Source organism: Solea solea, chromosome 10, assembly GCF_958295425.1.
Source record: "Solea solea chromosome 10, fSolSol10.1, whole genome shotgun sequence".
In the NCBI taxonomy this organism is placed as follows: Eukaryota; Metazoa; Chordata; class Actinopteri; order Pleuronectiformes; family Soleidae; genus Solea; species Solea solea.
Window position 1 is genome coordinate 22,840,722 of NC_081143.1, and position 25,949 is coordinate 22,866,670.

The 25,949-nt window shown below is 46.2% G+C and overlaps 1 protein-coding gene across 1 annotated transcript in view; it reads left to right on the top strand.

The window, feature by feature from the left end:
• Positions 1-25,949, top strand: part of bcl11ab (BCL11 transcription factor A b) — a 34,581-nt gene continuing 8,632 nt past the window's right edge. Inside the window, exons 1-2 of the mRNA XM_058640654.1 lie at positions 1-495; positions 3,130-3,522. Coding sequence (XP_058496637.1) covers positions 441-495; positions 3,130-3,522 — 448 coding nt within the window. The 5' untranslated portion in view covers positions 1-440. The remainder of the gene's footprint in view (positions 496-3,129; positions 3,523-25,949) is intronic.

Below are 25,949 nucleotides of genomic sequence, written 5' to 3' on the forward strand. Positions count from 1 at the left end.
TCCATTGGTCTTTATTACGGCTTGTCCCCCCTCCCACTGGCCAGCTTCGCCCTGCCCATGTTCTCTCTGTGTGTCTCAGTCCGTCCATCTCCTGACGTTCAAGTTCGCGGAGACGTCACGTCCGCACTTGAACTTGCAGCTGAGGGGGGGCTCCGGCTCTGGCTCCGTGTGACTCTGACTGTGGCTCTGCTGTTCACCCCCCATCACTCTGTCTGTGAGAGAAAGTCATGAAGAGCTCCGCACAGCCCGCTGCGCGCTTCGCCTCAGCCTCTGTATGATCGGCAGTTTCGTCTCCTCTTCTTCCCCCCACTCTTCTCTCTCTTGTTTCCCATTTTGGATGCCAGACGACATCAATGAAGACTATTCTTTTGGAGACGATCTCGTAGGAGCAGGATTTCCCAATGTGAACTCTGAAGCCGGAGAGCCGCCACTAAACCGACATGTCTCGCCGCAAGCAAGGCAAACCCCAGCACTTGAGCAAACGGGAGTTTTCGCGTAAGTGGAGATGAATCGTATTTGTGGCTTCTTCTCCTTCTTCTCCTTCTTCTTCATCTTCTTTTTGTTGTTGTTGTTGTTATGTCCTTCTCTTCTCGAGCCACATCGGCGTGTTCTTGTTTATCCGTGTGGGGGCAACTTCAGTGCGGAATGTAAATAGGTGTAGAGGATCCGGCGGCAGCGGCAGCAGCGGCGGCTGCGGCGCTGCGGCGCTTTAAAATGTTTGCTTTTACGGTGAAAGTTTTCAAACAACGCGACACAAAGCGTCAACTTGTCTTAGTGGAGGTGTTGTATCGCTTAAGCCTTCACGGGTTCTTTCGCCATTAAAGGGCACGCGTGGGCTTTATGGTCAGAGACCTTTGCCTGTGTGGAGACAGCGTGACTCTCACTCACTCACTCACACACTCACTGCTGCTGCTGCTGCTGACATCCGCTGACAAGTTTACAACTGTCGCATTTTAGTCCCAAAAACACTGCTCCACCACCTCAGACTACACCCGCCTTCACCTCTGCAACAGTGCGTCCGCAGAGGGTTCGGACACACAGGGACGTGCTGTTTACATGTCCACTTGTCCACAGCGCAGAGACCTCGTGCGCTCAGCAGGAGGAGGACCGTGCCTGCGCCCGCGGATTTCCTACAGCAGCTTTGCTGTTCTAATGAAAAGTGTAATGAGTGTCTGCGCGCGTGTAGTGCGTGTTGTGTTGCGCCGTGGACACATTATGTGTTGCATAAACGCACAGGAATAGAAACTCTCGCAGCGGCACTGTTTCTAGGAGCAGGAGAGGGGAAACAGAGTCGCTTTTACGCGCGCGCGTGTGGTAACATTTCTGGACACTGCATGTGATTGTGTGATGGTTTTATTTTGGTGTCAAAATAGATGAAAGTTCACAGGGGAATTTCTTTCACGCCATTAGTCTCATACCACAGGGACCTGCTTTATCAATACAGCCATGCACGCGTCTCCAAACATAGATTATTATTATTTCAAGTATTAGACACAGGTATGCCCTTTAATAATTCGTATCATGATTGTTTTTCCCCTGCTGGATCTTTTTTTTTTAAATAATTTTTTATTCATCATTAAGACCAATTATGCGCTCGCATCATGGACTGAATGCCTTCATTTCTGTGGGTAATTGTGAAAAGGTGTGCCAGTGGGGGGCGCAACGTGATTGTAGTGCCGTGGTCCACTTCTGAACTTGAACTTGATCCACTTAATCCCGGTGCTGCTTGAACACACGCAGGTTTTGGGCAGAAACAAAACGAGACTAAATACACATTTGTGTACATTTATGTGTGTATAATATACATTTCATTCAGGGAGCAATACAAAGGTAATAGAGGAATATAAAGATAATCAGCTTTATGACTGATTTTGTTTACGAAACAATTATTACATTTTTTTTAAAAATATCTTTTTTAAATTTAGTATGTGTCTCAGATTCAGATTCCTTTCATTTTCACATTTCATATTAATATCAATACACATGTATGCAGTTTAATTGTGTGGCCAGTGTCGAGCTGTCCTGGAGCAAAGAGACACACACAGAAGAAATGAATAAGCTTATGTTTGACGTACGTAATTATTTTCAATCATTTTTGAAACAAACAAACAAAAAAAAAGAAGAAAATACCCTCTGACTCCGTTTGGTGTAAATGGATTCTGATGAGATCATTGATCCACAGGAAACCAAAATGGCAAATGAAGAGGCCTAATGATTTCCCTGATAGTGGAACAGACCTACTCCCGTATCCCGGTGGGAAACATTGGCCTAAACTACTTTAAATTCTGGCACAGTCAGATGTCTGAGGGGGAAAAAAAAAGGATTGTATTTTAGTTTTCAAAGTTATTCACATCACTCTTCCTTGGCATCAAAATGAGATTTTTTGGTTTGAAGAAAATCTCTCCACCGAACTCAGCCTCACACACCTCGTCTATGTCCGTGGCATAAGCTGGTTAAGATAAGCTCCAGTAAAATATGGGCAAATTCCCTCATCTTTAATGCAGTCCAACGTACATGTAACAGGGCCTATCTTGCATAGTCCCTCACCACCTTCTCATCTGGCCCGACACAGAATTAAAGGTTGAACTGGCGGCAAGAATTCATCACATCTTATCTCAACATCCCAGTCGGGGCGCCCAGTGTCGTTTACCGTGTGGCTAGATTACCTCTTTTAAAATGCTCTCGCTCTTGCTCTCTCTCTCTCTCTCTCTGTCTCTCTCTCTCTCTGTCAGTACTTCAGGGACCTACTCCACATCCAACCCCTCAATGTCTAACCTTGGTTCACGAGATCCTAGCACTTTTAACGAAATGGGGTCCAATCATCTTGAACTCAAATTAGAATCTATTTTTTGATTCTCGGAGGTGTTAGGTTCATTAAAAAAGCGAGATTGGCAGCACAATAAAGAGGGTCAAGCAACTTAATCATTTGGCTGCTGCCTGCAAGCTGAACGTGTCAGTCCTTATCGAAGTAGTTCTTACTTTCTTTCTTTCTTTCTTACACGTATACACACCCCACCTTATTCCCTATTTAAATACTGTGATACACTGTAGTAGGAACCCAGTAATAATCCTTTTTACATTTCATTTGTTTACAAGCTCTCTCTCTCTCTGTGCATTGTCTCCCTCCAGCTGAGCCGCTGTCAGGTGTTTTACCCGAAGAAGATTCTCAGGACTCCCCCAGGCGTGGAGTGGTTCCGGATGATCCTCTAAAAGGGGACCAGGACCTGCTGACCTGCGGCCAGTGCCACTCCCGCTTCCCACTCGCCGACATCTTGCTATTCATTGAACACAAACGGAGGCAGTGCCACGGGAGCCTCTGCGGGGACAAACCCCTGGACAGGCCACCGTCCTCCCCGCTCGCCTCGCCCCTCTCCACCTCCTCGTCGCACTCGCGGACCCAGCATCAGCACTCGCGGAAGGTGTGTAACCCTGTGGAAGTGGCTGTTCAGGTGTCGCCGCGAGATGAGGATTGTTTATCCACTCCCTTGCAAGGAATAATCCCCAAACTGGAGAACATTACAGGTAAACACACCTGCGCTTAAGAGGTCTGTTATGCAAGAGTAAAGAAATGAGCACAAAGGGGAAAAAAACAAACCCAAGTTTAGTATTTAAAGTCCAAATGTGTACGCTTCACTATCTCGGGGTCACAGAGGGGTGACAGAGAGTTTATCATAACCAAGGTGCGAAATGTCCGCCGCTGCATTTAGAAGTTGTGAATCTCGCTCAGCTGAGCCATGAACTCACTCTGGAAGACAAGAAAACGATTGTGAGAAAGGGAAACATTTGCAGACACTAAAAAAAGACACACAGAGAGACAGACAAAGACAGGGATTATGAAAGAGAGAAAGAGAGGGGGGGAGGGAGGGAGGGAGGAAAAAAATTGGATTTCTTTTGGTTTGTTGCTGCATCACAGATGTGCTCGGATCCTGTGGCCTCCACGTTCTGTCTCATGTGGTGGTGAGAGATGTATCTCTATCCCTCTCTGGCTTATTACACTGTCATATCCCTCTCTTCTTTAAATATGTCCCTTTGCTATGATGCTAAAATTAAAAAAAAAAAAGAGAGAGACAGGAAAGAATGTAATTATGCTGATCTGTCAAGAAGGAAGCATTTATTTGAGGAACCCTAGCGCCACTAATTGTCAGTGTATTTTCCTGATTTGAGTAATTAAGGACTTCTTAAGGCTGCCGTTTGGTTTGTTGGTCGTCGGCTGGGCCTGAATGAGGCTGGAGTGAGAAAAAAAAACAAAAAACGAGTTGCTGTGCAAACAAGCCCGCGTCCTTTATGGTTTTACAGAGTGGGATTTTGATGTTCACCAGCCTATTTGAATGTTTATTCATTTCCCTGAACTGCATCCGACATCGCGTGCCAGGCTGAGCCCACTTGTCCGCTCGCTTGTGATGCAGACACTAAATGCACGGAGAGCCGTCCTCAACAATCTGCAGCACTGTATTGCATTAGCCAGCGCTTCAGCTTCTGCAGATGGCATTGTGAAGGCACCACTGTTATCTGTCGTTAGCGTGTTAGCTCTGCGTCGCACAGAATGACCACTGTTCATTAGTTTGCAGTTTGTGAAACCTCTACACACACACACACACACACACACACACACATCCGGCATGCCTCTTGGCCCTGTCAGCTGTTTGAACATGTTTTTCGTTGCTTATTTGTTTCATCGTGCAGTGGAGTTCACATGATATCATAAGGTCACTGCGAGTTTTATTTATAGGTCTCGTGTCTCCGAACATTGCGCAACGCTCCGGATTTATTTGGTTTAATAATGGATTGACTTTGCGAGGTTGTGTGCTGTGGCGACACCTGATTGTGGCACAACGTTTACAATGCCTTTCTGTGTGAAGGGGGCTGAAAAGTAAACAAGTATGTGAGGTCAGCATTTCAGATAAGGAAGAGGATAAAGCAGCGGGCAAGAGATTGTGTTGTTTTTGTTTTTTTGGTCAAACGGGAGGCCCAGTACAGCCACACATTAGTCACATATGCATCAAAGTCAGCGACCCCCCACCGTCCACCTCTGTTATCCGTGTCCAAGATTGATTGGTGCAGACTGGCAGTGCCCGCGCACCACCCCGTACTCCATATGCTCGCTGCCATGTTCTCTCACACTGCTCAGTTAGAGGCTTGACACTGTGCTGAGGCATCTCAACACATACTGTCCCCCCCCCACACACACACACACACACTGTGTCTCTGCCATAGTGGCCTCGAGTCCACTTCATCTCAGAGGAGTGTGTTATATATAAAGATTTACTGTATGCGGCTGCATTCCACACTACACACAAACTAATGTGACCCCCCTCAACTCCCTGCCCTCGTCCCGAAATGTCAATCGACGCAGATGGATTTCTATATGGACAGTAGCTTAAACAGGCTGGGGTTTGTGTGTTTGGGGGGGGTGGGGGTGGGTAGGTGCAGGGAAGAAGACGCTGTTGGCCTTAAAGGGAGCTGACACCAGGGATGGTTAAACTGTGAGGTGGGGGGGGCAGTTGTCTGTATTATACCCAGAGCTGGAGATGAAGCTTTTTGCCTCTCAGTGTCTGTCTACGGGACAGCTGAGGCCGTCTGGGAGTCTCATGGCTGCAGCTGGGGCCGAGGTCTGGAGTCTGGAGCTGTGGGCCGTTAGGAGAGGGCAGAGCCGTGTGTGCCATCATTTGCATGATAAACAATTTAAGATATGCACAGGGACACCATCGCTTGTCTCCAGATTATGGATGGCCCAGAAAAAGAGCAGATGACAGATTCTCACACCAACTATGTCATCGCAGCGTAGTGTAAAACTGGATTTGTCTCACAGTGTATAATTACTATTAACGGGGCCGTGCTGGTGAAGTGGATGCATAGTTTTAATTTACATTTGCATTCATTATGCCGCGGACTAAATGCGATTGTTATCAGCGCAATAAATGATTGTTTGGTCCTCCAGCGTTGAGTAATGGCAGCGAGGCGCTTTTCATTGTTATGATTTAGGATGCACAACTGCGCCACTCTATAGGCTTCATCACGTCCTACATACCATAATTAGTATTTTTACAAATCGTCCCTCGTTTCTATTTCTCATTTGGCGAGCCGCGGTGTCACATTCTCTTGCTCACGTTCGTCCATTACGGTGACCTGTATTTATCCTTCCCAGCATTAGCACCTCTTCCATTCTCACCAGTGGAGCCGCATGTGATAATGAGGCCATTGTAGCCGCTCAAACCAACCACCGTCGCACACTTCTGCCTCTTTCCAGTGCGCTGCTTCCATTGTAACGTGGACTGTGAATCGATACTGAGTTAATTATGCCGGCCACCTTTACCCCCCCCCCACCCACCCCACCCCCCCGTCTTTTCTATGAGAAGGAAAACATTCTAATAGCGGGAGCGGTATTTCTTGTAACACCTCTCTGTGGCTGTAGTCTGTCTTCTTGCAGCAGCTTGCCTGTCCTGTTTGTCCCTGTGTGTTGTGGAGACAAAGGTATTTAGCAGGCTCCGTATTGGCACTGTGCCACCTTTCTCCAAACCAAACCACCAGCTCCCCACCTCCCTCTCATAAGCACACATATACACACTCAGTATCTGTCACGCAGAACTGGGGGGGGGGCTGGGCAGCGCATCAGGGAGTGTGTATGTGTGTGTGTGTGTGTGTGTGAGCGAGGCTCCCTGGTAGTGATGTCTTTTTTCCCCGTGTCCACTCGCAGTGTGGGTCTGTACGTACACGCGGGTCGGTGTGCGAGTTCACATGTGGCGTGTGCCTTTGTTTCCGTGATCACGTTAATTGACAGTGAAAAGGCACAGATGCACGCTGTTGTGATTGTTGGATGCCGGCTAATATTTTCAATACAAACTCCATTGTCTGTTCAAAAACCCACTCTAATTTAATCTTACAGCCGCTCATAAAATCAGTCTTTATTTTCGGCCGCCGAGGAGAACAGGAACGGGGTTTCCGAGGATGGATTTCTCACACAGGACAGTTTTGTATTCCGACGCGAGCTCGAAACACCCACAAATGTTGTCGGCGGAGATTCGTCAGCCTTTGTTGTTGGATTGAGTGTCAGTGGCTTTGGCTGCGTTCAAGTGCTGAAGTCTATAGTGGACGTTGAGTGTGAATGCAGCGCTAAACTAACTTATCGTGCGTTTGTGCACGCGCGTGTGTGTGTGTGTGTGTGTGGTTTCTGACCACTCAAACCATTTATAGCTTTTTGTGTGTGTTTGAGAGAGAGAGAGACAGAGAGAGAGAGAGAGAGAGACAGAGGCAGAGCGTGTTTGTTAAAGCTTTACTTCCCTGGGTGTGTAGGCTCAACATGAAAGGGTCTTTGACTTGGCAAGCTTCGCCTGAGGACACCCCTCTGTGGACCATGCCAGGCCAGTCTTGGCACTGAGCGCTGGGCTTGAGGGACAGGCTGGGCCTAAGTGTGTGTGTGTGTGTGTGTGTGTGTGTGTGTTAAGAGCAAGGTAGAGGGGGCCGTATCTGAGTGCTAAAGTGATGTTTAGTGGGTTTATAGGAAGCAGGACTTAAGATGAGGTGGCGACTCTGTGTGTGTGACTGACAGCGGGAGTGTATGTGTACTTAAGGGTAGGTATGCAGCAGACTGTTAGTTTGTGTGTGTGTGTGTGTGTGTGTGTGTGTGTGTGTGTGTGTGTGTGTGTCCTCGGGGCTCCGAGCGCGGGCTTCCTGTGTCTCTGTTTGTCTTCTAACAACCTCGGTACGACAGCCTCGGGCCATTCAGGTGGAGGCTAGTTCAAGTATGCACGCACACACACACACGCACGCACACACACACACACACACACATACGTACACACACACATGCACAAAAAAGGCTTAAACAAATGCATGCACCCGCCCACAAATGTACACACACCTGTTATGAACACAACAATGTACACCCCTCCCCCCCCCCAAACTAGATACATGCACCCGTACACGTGGACAAACACACACACACACACACACACACACACACACATACACAGCGTAAACCCCCTCCTGTGAAACTGTTTTGTCTGTAATAAATGTGTTTTGGCAGAGGCCCCGTGATGTGTTGTGAGCTGATGAGATCTGTCAGAAACATATGATCCTTATTTTAGCCCCCTCCCCTCCGTTTTTCCCCATTGCGCTCGCTCTCTCTCTCCCTCTCTCCCTCTCTCCCTCACGCTCTCCAGTAGTTTGTCTCGAGGGAGTGGAAACTCTAAGTTTTGGCTACATTAGCGTGTCTGCACCTCTCAAAGGCTTCCAACATCCACTCTAGACCTCATTCTCACTCTTGCAAATTTGGCTGCAGTGCAGAAGACACACACACACACAGACACACACACACACACATGCACACACAGCCTTTTTCTATCCCCTCTGCCCACTGTCAAGCAAAGCTATACGACAGAAACAGCCTTGTTTGTCCATGGCTGCGTCACGCGGGATGAAAAAGTATCCTCAGAAATAAGCGTGTCCTGCCGCTGTCCTGTCAATAGCATGGCAGGCAGTCACATCACAGGGTCAGGGGTCACCTGACAGCGTCAGGGCCTGTCACGCCAGACGCCGGCTTCACCACCTGCAGGTTAATGACTTTATTTTTAGACAGAAAAGAAACTGAAAAAGAAAAAGTGCCTTTGATACAGCTGCAGCTCAGGAAGTGGTGTGTTGGAGCAAAAAGAAAAAAAAAACGGACAGAAGTGAGGACGGCAGGTTGTAAAGAGGAACAGAGACTTAACAAGATGGTTTTGATTTTCTCCTTTTAGTCCTGATTCAGGTCACTGATTAAAACTGATCCACATTTTTTTTTATCATTTAGCACTTGTGCGTGTCTTTATTGGAATATATCACAACCCTGTGCCGCTCCTCAGCATGTCACTTCAACCTCGTGCATTTCTATTATGACTGTAGTGTTTGTAGATGTGGTGCAGCAGAGCTGTTGCTTTGTCTTTCTCACACCCATGGTGATAATGCTGAGCCCATGGGACAGCCACAGGGACAAGGGCCCCCATGTTAGTGTGAACCCACTGACTCTGGTCACTATCTGTCTCACTAGAGTTTCTTTCCCCCCATTATCTGTCCCACTGCAGCTCACAGTGCTGGGCTTGGCCTGTCTGTGTGTTCATGTCAGTGGGTGTGTGCAAGTCCATTTGTACCTTTTGTATGTGGGTGGGTGGTCGTCAACAGCTGTGTCTCGCCAGCCTTATCTCCACCAGAGAGATATGGCACAGAATGGGCCCCTGTGTCTGACGTTGCACTTGTGAAGACCCACAGTCCTCTGTGTGTGTGCGTGTGTGTGTGTGTGCACTTGTGTGTCTGCTGCAGCACGTTTTCATAAATGTATACTAATAGGTTGCTGTATTCCTGGGGGGGGGGGGTGTATCCAAAAGCTTATCGCCTCCTAATAGCTCAAGTTAACTGTGCATTTGATCTTAGATTCAAATCCCATGTCTTTTAAACGATGCTCAGAAGATAGGGCCTTCATTCATTTTTTAAGAGAGTGTTAATTTGGTTATTAGAAGCACTCTAGGCTGTGTGGTGTTTTTTTTTTTGCCGTTCTGCAGTTTGCTTTGGATAAAATGCATGCAGGCACAAATTCACGCCGATGAGCCAAACACGACACACATGCAGCTCCACTCCATCACCCACACCAATCTGACCCCCAACCCTCGGCATACATAGACATATACCCACATACACACACACACACACACACACGTTCATAAATGCACACTCCTGTCCCTGGCACCCTTTACTTTTGCAGGCTGAATCTCACAGATAACATGCTGGCGCCCTCATTTAAATTTGAAGCGCTTCTTTAATCTTCAAAGGCCTGATTGCTTTATGAATATGCATGGACTGAGCTGACTCTCAGTTCATTACCTTGTTGTAAATTCTAATGACCATTAGGGCCCTGCGCGGTAATTGCCAATTGTTTTGCATTTTTGATTAGCCCATTACCGGAGCGCATTCTGAACATGTCTGCCCTGCCTGCCTGCCAGGCCACGGCGAGAGGCAAAAGCAAAGGAGGCAGTGAGCGAGGGAGCGAGGGAGGAAGGGCGGGAGGGAGAGAGAGGTGTGCTAGTGCGAGAGTATGGAAGCATGCTTCAGGTAGCATACATTTCAAGACCGTGCTTAAACTGTTTTTGTCTTGGAAGGAAAAAATAAAAAGTGGATGGAAGTCACAAGGCAAGATCTGTGGTTGTTTGAATGTTCCCTAATCAACCGCTGTCCAAGTTGTTTCTGCGGGAGCTTGAGTGCAATTGCTTGTACCTGGCCGCGTTCACGTCAGACCGAGTGTTTGTTAGCGTCGCTGCGTGTGCGGGCGTCCACCTCGCTGTGTGCACATGTCCCAAGTTTGCATAAAGCTATTCAAGGAGGAAGGGGGCGGTTTTGTCTGCTCGTGCGTCCCAATCTACGCCGTGAGGACTTATGAAAGATTCATGGCTCCTAGCAGAGTGGCATCACCCTGCTACAACTTGATAACATCTAATGGATAATTTAGCACTCTAAAACCGGCAGACTGGTCCCACTCTATGGCAGGCAGGAGAGGACGGCAGCTGCTGGGCTTTTGGGGCCATCGCTGTGGCTCTTTGTCAGAGAGAGGCTTGAAAGCAGGAGGAAGAGAGGGAGTGAAAAAGGCAGGAAGAGAGAAGGAAAATGCATGTGTGTGTGTGTGTGTTTGTGTGTCCATGACACGAGTCCTGGTCCTTCTCCCAGGAGTGAGATGGTGGTGTTGAGAGTTGAATAGCCAGACCTTGTAATAATTGCTTGCGAGAAAACTGTCTCTCCCTCTCTCTCTGTCTCTCCCTCTCTCTCTCTCTGTCTCTCTGTCTCTCCCTCTCTCTCTCTGGCCCTTTAAGGACATGCACCATAACATGTAACTACTCTTGAAATAGTCCTTGCCAGTGGATGTGGGAACAGGAGCTGGAGTCGCTTCATCAGGAATGACACGCAATTTACCTGCTCAGCACTTAGCGTGATTTCTGGAACTCATTTCAGCGCAGGTCCAGTGGAATATAAAACAATAAGCCCGAACACAAAATGACACTCTGTTTAATTGGAGCAAATCTAAAGTAAACGGAGAATAGCTGCTACATTTGTTGTGTTTGCTTTATGTAGAGGAGGCACACATCTAAACAGATGGCACACCTTAACGTAAGCTTGGACATTTAGACACAGAGTTTGATTAATGGCAATTGCACGAGATAAAGAGTAGAAATAATTGACCCCCGCTGATGTAAACAGCCTGGAATTGATATTAGAAACACTTTACACTTGAGCAGCTCCACTAGTCACAGCCTTCAACACGATCATAACATTAAATCAAAACCTCTTTGAATGAGTTTCAGCTGAGTGTATGTTTTAAAGTGAATCCTTTAATTCACAATGCTCTTGCTCTGTGGTGTCCTGACTTTGCTACTTGCTGACATATAGTATTTCCCAATAACAAACCTGTGCTTGAATGGGAAATATAATTGAAAGCATTAATGCAGCAGGATGTTTGCATGAATGGGCCTTTTGTCTGTTTGTTCTCTTTCTCTACCTCTCTCATGTACCTTTCATATCTCTGTAATGTTTACACACCGCTCTTAGTTCTACTGTCAGTCTCTTATTCCCAGACTATTAAGCTGTTGACAGTTTGGTTAATCGTCCCACAGTTTGACTGCAGGGGAGTCAGAGAGGGGTCAGTGGAGTCCGTCTCCGAAGTGTGGAGAGAAAGTGGCCTGCATGTGCGGGCCACTCCTCGCTCTGTGGCCCCGTCTTCATGTCGGGATTTTGTCTCGTTTTAACAGGAGAAGGGAGTCGGGGTGGGGACGGGGGGGGGGGGTACATTGGCAGATGAGGAGGGGTCGGTCTTGAAGGGGCCAGGAGGGGCCACAAACACAATGGGGAAATTGTCCAGCCTGGGGATCAGCGAGAACAAGTTTTCAGCCTGGCTGGTTGGTCTATGTCCAGCCTGTGTGTGTTCACACTCACACACACATACAGATTGAGAGATGTAGCAGCAGCGGCAGCAGCAATGCCGACTATGGCCAGAGGAGTCTCAGCAGACAGCATGATAGATGGCTTTGTTAAAGGGTCCCAGGGTGTCCCCTGAACTTGAAGCACTCTGTTTATCTTGAATAGGAGTGAGTGTTGGGGGGGGGGGGGAGCACAGTGAGGAGGAGGAGAGGAAGAATAAAGGGAATGATATAGCTTTCAGGGGAAGGGAAAGAAAGGGGGTGGAGGAGAAGGGGAGAGGGAGAGTGAGGGCCTGTATCTGGGCAGGCCTGGCTGGGGGTTGGGGAGGTTAAGGGCGGGTCGTGAGCAGGCACGGCTGCTGGAGACACAGAGCAGAGGGAAAGAGGGGGATGGGGCAGCTCTCCTCGTAGCTGTCCATTAACAGATGAACTTGGCAATGGTCCAGGCCTCAAAGGTCTTGGGAGACAGGCACACAACACACACACATGCATGGACACATGTACACACACACACACACACACACACACACACACACACATGCAGGCATGGATGCATACTTCCCTGGTACCTGCTGCCTGTGGATGGAATGCCACCGTGGTTCGTTTTTGTCCGGAGGTGTAAGAGGACACGTCTCTCGTTCACCTATGTCTGAACCAGTTCAGACCGGTTAGCCCGTCAGGCCAAAAGGAGGCAAACGGACAGGGCCTTGTTGCCTGGCCCTCCTATTCCCTCGCTCTCTCGCTCTTTGTGTCTCTCTCTCCTCCTCTCCTTCACCTCCCCTGTTTTGCAGGCTTTAGAGGAGGAAACAGAGAGAACCTCTAACCTGAGGGCACAGGACAATGCAGTGGAGAGAGAGAAAAAAAAGAAGTGAGGGAGCGTGGGAACAACAGCGAGAGACGAATGGATCCGGTCGTAAACAGGGTGGGAAGAGGAGGGAAAAGTGTTTGCTTGTTGTTGGTGCTCTCCTCTTGATGGGGCAACATGAGCTTAACACTGCTGCTGCTATTGTGTACTGAAAACATTACAGCAAACATGAGAGTGGTGAAAACTGGGAGAGAGAATTTGATATGGAACATGTACATAATGGGCTGTTGTGCCGCGGTGGCAGAAAACCTCCGATCTACGTTAACTTTACATGCGCCGAGATATCCCGCGGATCCATTTGTCGTATATGTTCACATGTGGCAGTAATGGAAATCATGTCCGTGAATGTGTTTGTGTTTGTAAAAGCCATGAAATATGGACGCGGCTCTCTCTCTCCTAATTACGACTCAGATGCGTCCCTTGAGTTTTAGAGCAGGCTGTTTGCTGTTCCACTTCAAATGCTTTCAGCTCGCACACAAGCCCTGCCTCAAGATGGCAGATCAGAAAGCTCTGTCACATCATGGACATTAAAGGAATTCTCGAGCTTATCACTGTGCGAGTGAAGAATTTATTAATTTGTGTCCGTCTCCTTTTGCAAAACGTGAAGGGGGAACCGCTGAGGCGGGATAAGTGATTTGTTAAAAAGTGAGAAATGTGAGTTTGAAGGCGTGATGTGCATGAGCAGGGCACGAGGAGTGTTAGGTGTCACCTTCCCAGCTTGCCTTGCAGGTGTCTGTCTCTCTCTCTGCTCCTATTCAGTATGTCTGCCTACGTCTCGGCTTTTCTTCCTCTCTTCACTCAAGGCCTTGACGTGTTTTTGATGGTGAGAAATGCAACACCGACCAAATGTGCAGCGGCGGAGTCTTGTGTCAGGTTCCATTTTGCAGTTTAATTCTTTATGAATGTGAGTATGCGATGATTGCTATAAGCATCCTCTCATTTACACGCTGGAACCTGGCCCTGGACAATGCGAGGCCTCACATATCCAGAGCTGGCACTGGACGCTTGGTCAGACCTGATTTGTGAGGGCCGTTGTGTAACATTCTCCACAGAGTGAGTTCTCATATATAAGGTAAAGCACATGCAAGCTGCAGGGCAAGCACAGTTAATGTATGTTTGCGTGTCTCTCTGTGTGTGTGTGTGTGTGTGTGTCTCCATGTAAATGCATGCAATCCCATTTGCATGTATTTCACACATGCTCACATTAATTTGTTATTTATAAAAGGAGGTTCGTCTTTTCATCTGCCCGTTTTTTCTTCTCTTGCTCTATTTCTGAGAAACATGTTTTCTTTTACAGAACTCTTGCATGGCGACTTTCGTGCTGAAGCCAACAAAAATATCTCGCTTCTGTGTGTGTGTGTGTGTGTGTCTGTGATGATGGCTGTTTTTATAATGCCCCCCGGAAATTTGCATATGTATATGCGCAGATTGTATGAGAAGAGCTCTCACACTTAGAGCAGTTGGGTGGGGAGAGGGTGATGGGGGCCATTGCAAGGGTTGTGTATAGTTTATGTGTGAGTGAGTGTGTGTGTGTGTGTGTGTTTGCATGATGAAGGGGGGGTCGTGTTGGCGTTTTCACCCCCCCCCCCCCTTTCCCAGACAAAGCCGGCCACTGCTCCCAGATGGTAGTCTGCTCTCTTCGGCCATGTGTCTGGTGTGTGTGTGTTTATGGACACACATACATAGTCAGAGAGAGTGAGGGAGAAATTAGCAAGTGAGAGTGTGTGTGTGTGTGTGTGTGCAGTACAGGCAGAAGATGCACAAAGTGTGTTTGTGTGTGTGTGTGTGTGTGTGTGTGTAAGTTCATATATCTGAAGAATGTGAGACTTATAGTACACAGAGACATCGTCTTGATTTGTTTTGCATGGTGTAATTAGAACCGTAGTAGCTTGTTCTAGAAGAATAGATAAAGAAGGTAGAAATAGGATTTCTTTAAACGGGGTAGAGGTGAGGAACGGCAATTCTTTGTTCAACTACTGTACACACAATAGAACTCGGGGTCAGCATCTGGACTATGTTTAAATCTTGACAATGAGACAGTGATTGACGTACTGTCGCTGAACATGGCACGCAATCTTGCAAAATGATTTGTCTGTGTCTCAAATTTGAGGAAAAATAGTAAATCTTAGGAGCAGGGTGGAACGTTAGACTGATGCGGACCCTCCTTTTAGTTTGAATGGAATCACGGCCATGTCCATGCATGTGGAAATGACTTGAAATGGGTGACGCATGACCCAGGCCTTATAAGTGTCTTTCAGATGTCAGGTGACAAATCTTCAGGTAGGGGAAGTAACTCTAAGAGAGTGATAAGGCTCTGATATTCAATAGGAAATTCTGGATCCTGTCTACATCCTTGAATCCCCTTGGCGCTGTATGATAAAACAGGCCTACAGCCCTGTTAAGAAAGGGCTATCTATTTCTTGGACCGACTCCAGCTTCTTTGACCTTGATGTTTGTTTTCCTTGTATCGCCAGACATAAACATGGCTGTCGCATCCAGACACACAGACAGGAGAGAAGTCATCCTCTGTGATGTCTTTTTCTTACTCGGTGAAAACCCGGGACAAAAGTTTGAGTTCAAATCATATGAACCCAAATGGTGTGCATAGCATTCCCCCTGAAACCTCCCTCCCCCCCAGCCCTTCTCTTCTCTCATACCTGTCAGACTGGTTCCCTCTCTGTCTCTCCTTTAAAGCAAAACGCTTCTCCATTTTCTTGACCAGGTAGTATTTAGTTATCAGACAAGAAAGCCGCACTTCCTTATGACAACCCTTTACCCCGTAGTTCAAAGTGCCAAGTTTATTGAGGCAAGCCCTGCTCTGCCAGCGAGCGGTTAGCTGGCAGGGAGTGCTTTCCATGCTGGACATGCCCTGTTCTCCCCAGGCTCTGGTATTGCTGTGGTCTGCCAAGTTGCAGGGCCAGATTGCCTGTAATAGGCCTGCCATTTCCCTCTCATCATCTGTCAGCACTCTGGATCCAACTGCATGGTCCAAAGAGGGCTACCACTCTCCAATTAAAAAGGTTAATTTGCCCTCGCCCATCTCTTCTGCATTCCCTCCTCTACAGCTTGACACGTCTTCATTAGCAGTCATTTGTGCTTCTGTGTTGCTTTTCCTTTATTGTTCGGTCTTTTTTATTCTTCAGTTAATCTTGCTTGTGCCTAAACTCGGTTAAATGGAAAAGGGCTGATTGTCCGTTGGGATTTTTCTCCTGAGTCATATTTGATCTATTCCTGGTGGTTTCTGAGTGCTAATTTTTTTTTTTTATTAAAGCTGAGTCATTCATCTTCAGATCCACACTACACTCATTAATGTCACCGAAATTAAACTGACCGGTGTTAGTGGAGAGTGCAGAAGATGAAGGTGTACTTTTTGGGGAATTATACTTATTTGCTTTATTGGTCAGAATTACACGAGATGATAGGTAGTATTTTAACGTCTGAAAATGAAGCCAGCAGCAGTTTGCAGTGTGCTCAGTGTAAAGATTTAAAACAGCAAACCACAAGTCCGGTCCTCGTGAAGTTGCCAGACAATCCAGCAGAGACTCCAATAAAAAAGAAACACACACACTGTTGCTTTTACACATTTTTTTTTTTTTTTTACTGTGGCTCAAAGAAACGTTATTCATTATTGAGCTTTAAAGAGTGCAAGTGTGCGGATTGGTCCAAAGGGGCCCTTTGCATTACACCTCCTCCCCTTCCTCTGTGTGCATCTGAACAAAATGTATATGGACATACAGTTTGTGGACGTGTCACTGTGACAACCCAAAGTCCAGGAAGGAAGCTGGCCTTAACTGATGCCTTAACTGATGCCTGAGCTGCTGCTGATTTCTGTCAGTTACCGCTGTTGTCATAACACCATCTCTGTCTAATACTACCTGCAAACTGCTGTGCCCCCTTTTCTTTAACGTTTCTGGGGATTTTATTTGGAGTCTTAAGCAATACATTACAAGGAAGCATTTGTTTTTAAAGTAAAACGTGGGCATTTGCACTGTTTGACTCACTTTGCCTAAGCGTGTAATATTATTAGATCCAACAGACCAGTTTTTGGCAAAAGTAATTTGGCAAACATTTTTTACCAAATTTCTCATTTTTACCAAACAATTAAAAAAACAATGTATTGTCCACACGAGAAGGAACAAATGAATGTAAATGAGTGTTGAGTTCAGTATATTTTTCAAGCAAAAAATGGATATTGTATGATTACATATTGCATGTGTCATATGTCTGCAGCGTGTTGCGAGTAATTCAAATTAGCTCAAAATATAGGCTCGGCCTTATAATTATTTTACCTTAATAAATCCACTGTAACAGCTGCGTTGTCATCTGCTGTTAAGTGTTGTGGCATACTAAATGAAAATGGGGGTCACTCTTGGTAGTTTTAGCGATTAACATAAGCTAATGACTTGGAAGGATGAACAGGAGGTGGAGATAAAGGGGGGAGAAAAAATAGGGAAGAAGGGGGATGTTGTCTGGCTCTCCCTCACTGGCCATTAAAGACCTGCCCCTGGACTCCGAGAGTGGGCCAGTTTCCCATGCACCAGCCACACAGGCAAGTCCTCTTTGGTTACACAAAATGTCTGCCCTGTATGGCCACGGAGAGAGATATTATTAGTGTTATTTTGCCTCAGTTATCTGAGAGCATAGTGCTTTTAGGCCCCCTTGTTTGAGTGGCTGACAGACACTTGAGTTTCTGCAGCAGATTAAATGAAATTTTAGCAGCTTTTTCTTGGGGCCAGGCCATAAAACCACACAAAGGAAGCAGCTGCCACTAATGTAATCTAGAATGGGTGCTGCACTGTAAAGCTGTCCACCACTCTTTTGTTTTTCCCCATCTTCTCCTCTCTGCAGCTTTTTAGGCCATTCCTGACACCCTTCAACTTCAGCCCGTCCTTGTTCACTCTCCGTCTTTAATTCCTCTCGTCACCAGCTACCGCTCTGTGAACTGTAAAGGTGAGGAAACTCGGCGAGAGCAATAAAGGCCGTGCATATCTTTTTTAGCTCTTAATATATGTACAGTATACTCCGGTGTCAAAGGTCCACGAGATAGTAATGAGGTTGGAGTTTCTGTTCTCTAGGCGTGCACCATATCAGCTGGACAGTCTTTACATTTTGACCTTGGGCAAATTTACAAAGTTCATTTCTCAGAATGCAACACAAGCAGTCCACTGGGGTCAATGCCTCGGCAACCCCTGTGTCAGTCAGAGGTTGTCAGCCCCTCTCAAAATGATTGGGTGGATCTTGAAAACCAGAGTTCACTCCGGCAGAGAGCGGGGCTCCGTTCCTGTCAGAGCTGTCATTGTCCAAGTGACACGAGCAAGAGCAAGTGAAACAAGAGAGCGAAAGAGAAATTGCTGGAGTGTACAAGAAATCACAGTAATCAAGGCTGTTTGTTAATTACACTCTTTATTTATTCGGATTTGACGTTTGCATTGGCGCAGCAAAATTTCAGCATGCTGTTGGCGCTTTACATCGCTTCTCCACTGCTGCCTTCTGTAAATGAAGTTTTATAGTCTGTTAGAGAAGCAATAGCACAAACATCTGGCCCATAAATCTCAGGTGGTGCGGCAGAGTGCAGCCTGAGAAACCAGCTCTACCCATCCCCTGATCAGCCATTAATCCAAATTTCCGCACTTCCACACTGACTTACTTGTGTGTGGTTGGTTAGCTGGTAAGCTTTCCTGGAGTGAGCGCATATGAAAACAAACCCACAGTATAGGTTGACCCGGTGCTTGAGCTTTAGCTGTGTGTCGGCTGTATACATGTCGTGCCACTGCCTGTTGTGGAATGTCTGAGTTCTTGAACCGTTCTGTGCAGAAATGGTGGCTTGGAGGCTGGACTCAGACTTCTCCAGTCCTCCAGGCAGTCAGTCTGGATGTGCATTGGTCCTGTCCTGCAGCTGTCTGCGGCATAAATCCTTCTGTCACCACAGGAACCCAGAATGTCTTTACATATCCTCCTTCGTCAAGTCTCTCTCAGGTCTAAAAAGTCGTTTGAGAGTTTCTCTTGGACCACGTCTATGAGAACGAGAAGAGGAATTTAATATCGCTTTTATGATACGATGCTTCCTTGACCTTTGTTGAACCACTGGAGAAGTTTGTACCTGTTACTGCAGTCCTCCTCTGTCTTAAAGTCTTTATTGCTCCTTCTCCTATTAACTCCGTCCGTCTTCCTTGGTTACCCTTTGCTTTTTACAAAGCGTCCTCATAAAAACAGTTTTGTTGTGCTGAAGAACATATGCACATGTACACACCAACACTACACATGTTTACTTAAACCTGATGACCCAATAGAAATAGCTCATGCCCCCCTTTTGCCACCCTCCTTTTCTGCTCCTGCCCTCCTTCCCTCCCCAGGGTAGGTCACTATAGCCCCCTCCCCCCCTTTAAACATAGTGATCTATAGGAGCCCTAGACCCAGACAGATTTTTGGCACGGCTGCGCAGGTAGCATTCCAGCATGGTTTGAGATCTTAGGGCTCTAGCCTCGTTAAAAGCCTGATTTATGCTCTACAGCTGGGCACAGAGGAACCTACAGGTTGGCTACCTTAATTAATATCACGCTCACTACTGCTTGGACCTATGCATGTTCCTGACACACCTCAAGGGAGAATAAGCGGAAGGGTCCACATGCTGTATTTTTATCAGGCCAGTGACAGTATGTGTGTGTGTGTGTGTGCTGGAAGAAATGGGAGGATACACAGGTCACAGTGTTATATATTATTTCAAATGATTCTTACAGGGACCTTTAGTGCCGTGAAGGTAAATATATTACTGATATAAATGCAGATTTTTCCTAGCGGAGTGGGTGTTAACTCTCAAGACTGGGCAAGGTCCTAATGTCCACCATCTTACCCGCCTCTCATGCGTCCCTATGGTGGCTGATCGGCCCACATGTCTTCAATTAGTAAGCAGGAATCTGGTACTGCAAGTCTCGCAGATGAAGAATAGCGTGGAGCGTGGCCTGACATTGCCAAAGCATATGGCACATTCATCTTAAAGGCTGTTATTGATGGTAAACATTACATGAAGGCATTAACTGGCTGCCTTCACCCCCATTCTAAGCCTGTAGTCTTTTCTCTGGTACAGTCCAATCGTAACTCATTTGGTTTGGCAACCATTTGGGGTATTTGTTTGAAATAATATAATATGTGTGGTAGTGTCAGGGTCTAGTATTGAATTGAGGAGCAGGTCACTTTGAATATCTGACCACTTCCATGCTCTGCCATGTTATTTCTGGCTTCTGTCAAAATGTCTCCAAGGGGCTGAAATAAGGCTGAACAGGAGGCCATTTTGCAATTTTAATCAGGATTTGGAAAGTGTCTGGGTTGACAAGTGGCCCAGCACAGTTTTCCCCTTGATGAGTTAATAATGGGACAGGAAAGCGAGGGCTGGGTAGTGGTCGTTTCAGTCGGTGATGTCTCATTGGTAGTGGTGGTGTCCTGATTACAGGATCAGTGAACTTCATAGTGTTAGATTCAATAATTGTGACATTGCGGTGTGAATGTAACCCGGTAAATTGGGGATAAGTGAACATTTAAAAAAATAAATAAAAAATAATAACCCCAAGACCAGACCTCCAGTTATGTGGTCACCACATGGACACACATAACTCACGCTATCTCTCACTTCGGCAATTCTGAGGAGAATGGATTTGCAAGCTGACCTGAGATACCCCTCGATCTAAAGAGTATGGCTATTGATACTTTCTTAACCACTCGACCACCGTGTGCACAGTCACACACACCAGATGGGACGCGTGTTAAACCCTCAGCCTCCACAGCTCCGGGCCTCGGGACACTCCAGCACACTGGTCCTCTTGTTCTAAAGTGCCATGTCCCTTCACAATGCCTTGAGGCTCGTATGCATAACGAGCTGCTATGGTTGGCCCAAGCTCACATGCCCTGGTCTTCTCACCCTGAGGTGGTAGGACATGGTGAAAAATAACTGCATGTTTAAAACGGCCCTTGTTCGCTGTTATCGAAATAATGACCCATGCTTGTGAGCTTTGTGGCCCACAGTAAGTGTGTTTGGTAACAAACAACAGAGGTCAACACGAGTGGTAGCGTTAGTGTTTCCTGATGCTTCCTCACCTCTTCTTCAGCACTGGGACATGCACAAAAATATGCTATTCTACTTCCAAGTGCACCTGGAACCCCCCCCCCCCCCCCCCCTTGCCAAACTGCTACACCCTCACTTGAGATAACGATATGTATCTCTGTCTGTTTCGCCTCTTCTCTTTCTCCCTTGCCCGTCTCATTTTCTCAGGAAACATTATTCATAGTGACAGAGCACCACAGGCAAAAGGTAGGAGAAGGAAGAGAGAAAAAAAAATAGACTTGTACACACTGGCCTGATAGATGGATTTTGAGATCTGCCCGCCACTAAATGAGTGGGCGGAGGAGATGAGAGGTGTATCGGGCCACAGGTGTTTTACAGCCAAAAGGGAGTATTTGTTCGAGCTCCGGAAAAGAGAGATTTAAAGAAACTATGTGAGTGTGTTGTGTGTATTATAGAGCACTCTCTCTGGGTGTGTGTGTCTGTGTGTGATTGTGAAACACAGGCCCACTTTAACCCTCTCTTATTTCTGTCATCAGCACATGTTAAGGAAAAAGCATGATGGAAGGAGTGATGAAGGAGGGAGAGAGAATGACTATCCCCCAGAAACTGAAGTTTTTACTTATTTTGGAAAATGTGTGTGTGTGTGTGTGGCTGGACCTCCATCAGCTCAGATATCCTGACTGCAGGTCTGTGCCTGCAGATCAGACGAAAGCGCCAGTCTCCCTCACTGCCCACTCCCCCTTGTCCTCCTCTCTTTTTTTCTCTCTCTCTCTCAGGCGTCTACATCTATACGACCACATTTCCATCCAAAAATGCCATTTTCGGATAAAAACAATCTACGTCCCGACGAGCATTTTAGCACAATATTTTGCATCCATACTTATGTTATTCGGGTACCATTCGGGTACACTATTTATGCATGTGTTGGTATACACAGGAAGCTGATTCTCTAAAAAATAAATAAATAGATAAGGATTGCTAATATTAGACTGATGACATGGTGAAATTGAAACTGACAGTCAGTGTAAACTGAGCTGTTCGCTCATAGTTGATAGGTGGGTCATGGCAGAGAAGAATCAACTGCATCGTAATATTTAAAGGTCTCTTTGTTTCCAAGAGTAGAGCGTCAAAGTTTTCAGGACCCCGAAAGAGTGGGACAATTAGTGCAGCAGGTGTATCTGGTGCAGAATTGATGCCTTTTCAAATTGTATGAGTTATTACTGACTGTAATTTACTGCGATGGCTTTAAATAATGCTTTATTTGCCTTAATATTTATTCCTTTGTGTAAGTTAAAACTCCAACAGACATGCCAGCGTTGTACTGGCTAAATGTCAAACAAATCAAACCTCTGTTTTCAGTAGATGTTCACAGTTTATGATGGTTGTTTTTAGTATTAAGTATTAGAGAATGTGAAAATCTGTATCACACTTTATGGCCCAGATCATCCCATAAACAGTCCAGTGAAGAGGAAACAGAGGCTTAAATGTCTTTGAGCAAGATGGTTAATTTGTACGTGGTACAGGGATCCTGCCAGCGGGCAAAATATGAATTATTTGTCCAGAAAATAAATGAAGTGCATAAAAAGAGTCCATCCTTGTAATTTTGGTAATCTGTAAATGTGAAATCATTGTTGGGAAAAAAGGCATAAAATAGCAAAAAGAATGGACCAAAACTACTGTTTTTGTGGTGCATACAGGCAATTATACAATGACAAGCTTATACAATGCAGTTGTTGTTTATGAATATATTATTACTGAAGTCTTTCTCATGGAGATGCTGATTCAGTTTCACTGTCAGGGATTAAGTCAACATTTTGTGACATTTATCAATTGTCTCACTACCTGTCAGTGCCACGAGTTTGTGGAACTTGTCATTTGCCACTACTGTTCCTTCCTGATAGTGAGAACAGACAATGCGACAGCAGCATTAAACCACTGGCATGTTGGCCCCTGATTCATGTGCATCTTACGCAAGTATTCCCCCAGAAAAGCTGTTGATAATCAGAGCTTTTGCATGTGATTGCAGTGCTTTTCACTTCAGATCACCGTAGTGTTTTTTCCTTATGGTGTTAGTGCTGCTCTGTCCATCCCCCTGCATGTCTATAAAGACTGGAGAGGGGAAAAGCATGGAGGTCAGATACAGGGCCCTGTATGCTCTGGTGAAGCCGAATCGCATCCTGGTAAATGGAATGCAGGCTCATAATGCGCTCCACTCATCCAATAGCTGGAGACGAAACAGTTTTGACAGTGTCGAATGCCCTGCCCCGGGGGCCTTATCATCCCTCGCTGCTTGCCTGCCCCTCTCCCCTGTTTCTCTCCTCCTGATGCTATCTATCTGGAGATTTATGCAGAAATGTGCAGCTAGTCGACCTCCGTGTTCCCCCTCCATCCTTTCTGCAGGGACGCCAGCCTGTCATAAGCTGAGCTATGTCGAGATAGTGAAGCTCAGGCTGCTGGCCCCATGTCTCACTGAGGCTATCTTGTCTGTGCACTTCAAACAGGGATGATGCTTGTAAGGAAAGTCAGCACTCATCTGAATGCTGTTTTGAGAAGTAAAAAATGCCCATGCCTTCTCCTCTGTTGTATTGTGTTCCTGTTAACTCTACTGTATTTTAGCCCAATTTACTCCCCCCCCCCCCACAAGCTGCAGGTTATTGAGACGTATCTTTTCTTTGACAGAACAATTTTCACATTTCCCCTCTGAAGTCCTCAGAGACTCCTTGCCCATCTGGGATATTGCCCGAGTCCAAAAATACTCCAGCTTGATTAAGTCGTCTTATGTACCTGGATATGTGTACTTAAACTGACACTTGGCAGTTTCCAGTTTCTTTGATTCCACTTCTTTATTTAATTCCTGCGTTACTGAGCGTTGGCTTTTGTTGACGGCAGTTTGATCCTGTGAAGTGGATCCCAACTCAATAAATAATCTCTGTGGATGCTTACATAAGCAATGGTCCATTTAATTAGACTAGTTAAGCTTAGAAGCCCAGAGGTCCTTTTCACTGTACCATTAGAGCTGGGATGAGAAACAACTGAGTGCGGCCTCCCACCGTCGCTGGTAAGCAGAGAGCAAATAATGATCTGCATCAGAGACATGACTGGCCCCAGCCTATGATGAGGTCTGCTGGACGCAGCCGCACCCAAGCACAAATGCTGTCCAGCTGGGCTTAGCGTAAATGGATGGAGAAATAGAGACGGACAAACGGTAGACAGTCTGTTCAAATACACTATGAAAAGATCAAAGGGAGTAAGGCTATGCAGAGAATCGGGCAATGTTGAGTGATTCTATTTTAAAATGATTGTAGCAACGGCATTGCATTGAAATTTACACACATACAAACGCACAGGCTTGCATGGTTTTTCTTCTCAGGATACTGCTTTGACTTCCATTTGGACGGCCCAAAGAAAGCATTATCACTAACATTAACCCAACCACAATGCACATTTTAGCTTTAAACTTAACCAGTTCCTCAGAAATGAGGTTCTAATTCACAAACACACACACATTCACACACACGCACTCGCAGAATGATTTGTCCTTTGTGTAAGGTGCATGCATTCATCAGCCCCTGTGTGGCTACCATCTGTCCATAATAGTGTCTCAGTGTCTCAGAAACGCCTCAGTTCCACCGTTGCTCTTATCAACTTTCAGAAGAAGGAGAGGGGCAGAGGAAAGGTAAGAAGTGTGAAAGTCCGAGTGGAGACAAAGCCACAGCCAGCAGATTACTTTATACTGGGCACAGACTGCCATCCATCTTTATCCGGAGACCTTACTTGTTCATGCCAGCTACGTCTTTCTTTACCCATGTTTAGTTTCTTTATTTTTTTTTTCTTCTTTCTCTCCATGTGTGATGTGTGTAGTGGTTAGTGGTCAGCTTCTCCCAAATGTGCAAATGTGTGAATCCAACACCAGCTTGTGAAACAGGCCCCGGTCCTGTAAAAGCCTGGGTTTTTTTAAAGGCTGGGATTTAGGCCTGATCTGTTCCCTGGCTGTCTTTCTGTTTAGTAAACCGTATTTCCTGTATCCGGCTTTGTCTCAGGAACAAGTGTTGGTCAAACAAGGCCTTTGTCTCCGGCCAGTGGCTCAGAGCACCACAACAAGTCTGGCCCAGGACAAAGCATTGAGTGTATGAGTCTGTGTGTGACAGAGAGACACAGACAAACAGTGAGACACAGAGGGAGGTGGAAGGTCAAGGTCAGCCAGCTGCTCAATCAGGTATTCTCATGGATGTAAATGGATTCAGGAACAGATTCACACCATCTTTGGGTGATATCCTGTATGAGGCTAAATTCAAATTACCAGTTTACAGATCAGATTGAAAGGTTCACACTCTGTTCTCATATGGATTGTAATATAGCCGTTATCACTCATGTTGCATAGCCCCATATTAGGTATACTGCACATCTGAGCTCAGACCACATACTGAAATGACACAAATCTGATTTGAAAAATGGAATTGACATCAACAGAAAAAAAAAATGGATATAGGTCACTTTAGTTATAGTTATCTGAACAGAGCCTGGGACACTTTAAATGCTGCACCCAAAAAAATGAAAGGTGATGAATAAGTTTGTCCAAAGCCTTGCCAGCTAAGTCAGATGAAAGTCACACACAGGAGGGTAAAATTAAAAAAAAAATAGTTGTGAGGTTGTGAAGAAGAGCTCTAATAGGGACCCTGTGCTACTTCCCCACTTTCCTTTTCCCCTGCTTCACCCTTCACCTCTGTCCCATCCCTAACTGTGAATTCCTTAATGACATACACAGAGTGGTAATCACATTAATGCCAGTTATGGCTGAGGCACTCTTAAGAAGCACTGTATTGACAACAATCCGTCTTCCCAAGGCACTCACTCCAACACCTATAAACACTTATGAATATTGGCAAAGACCTGCGATTAGCATAATCACTTTTCAGGTGTGTGTGAGTGCTCATGAGCCCAGGCGGCTGATAGCGTTGGGGAAATGGCAGTGACACACTGCATCCTCTTGTGCTTCTTCTGTCTATATTCCTTCCTTCTCCTTTCGGAAAGGCCTGCTAGCTAATCCTGTTAGCTTGTTCATCCATTAGCTAAATGACCAATAACAGTGAGAGCTTCA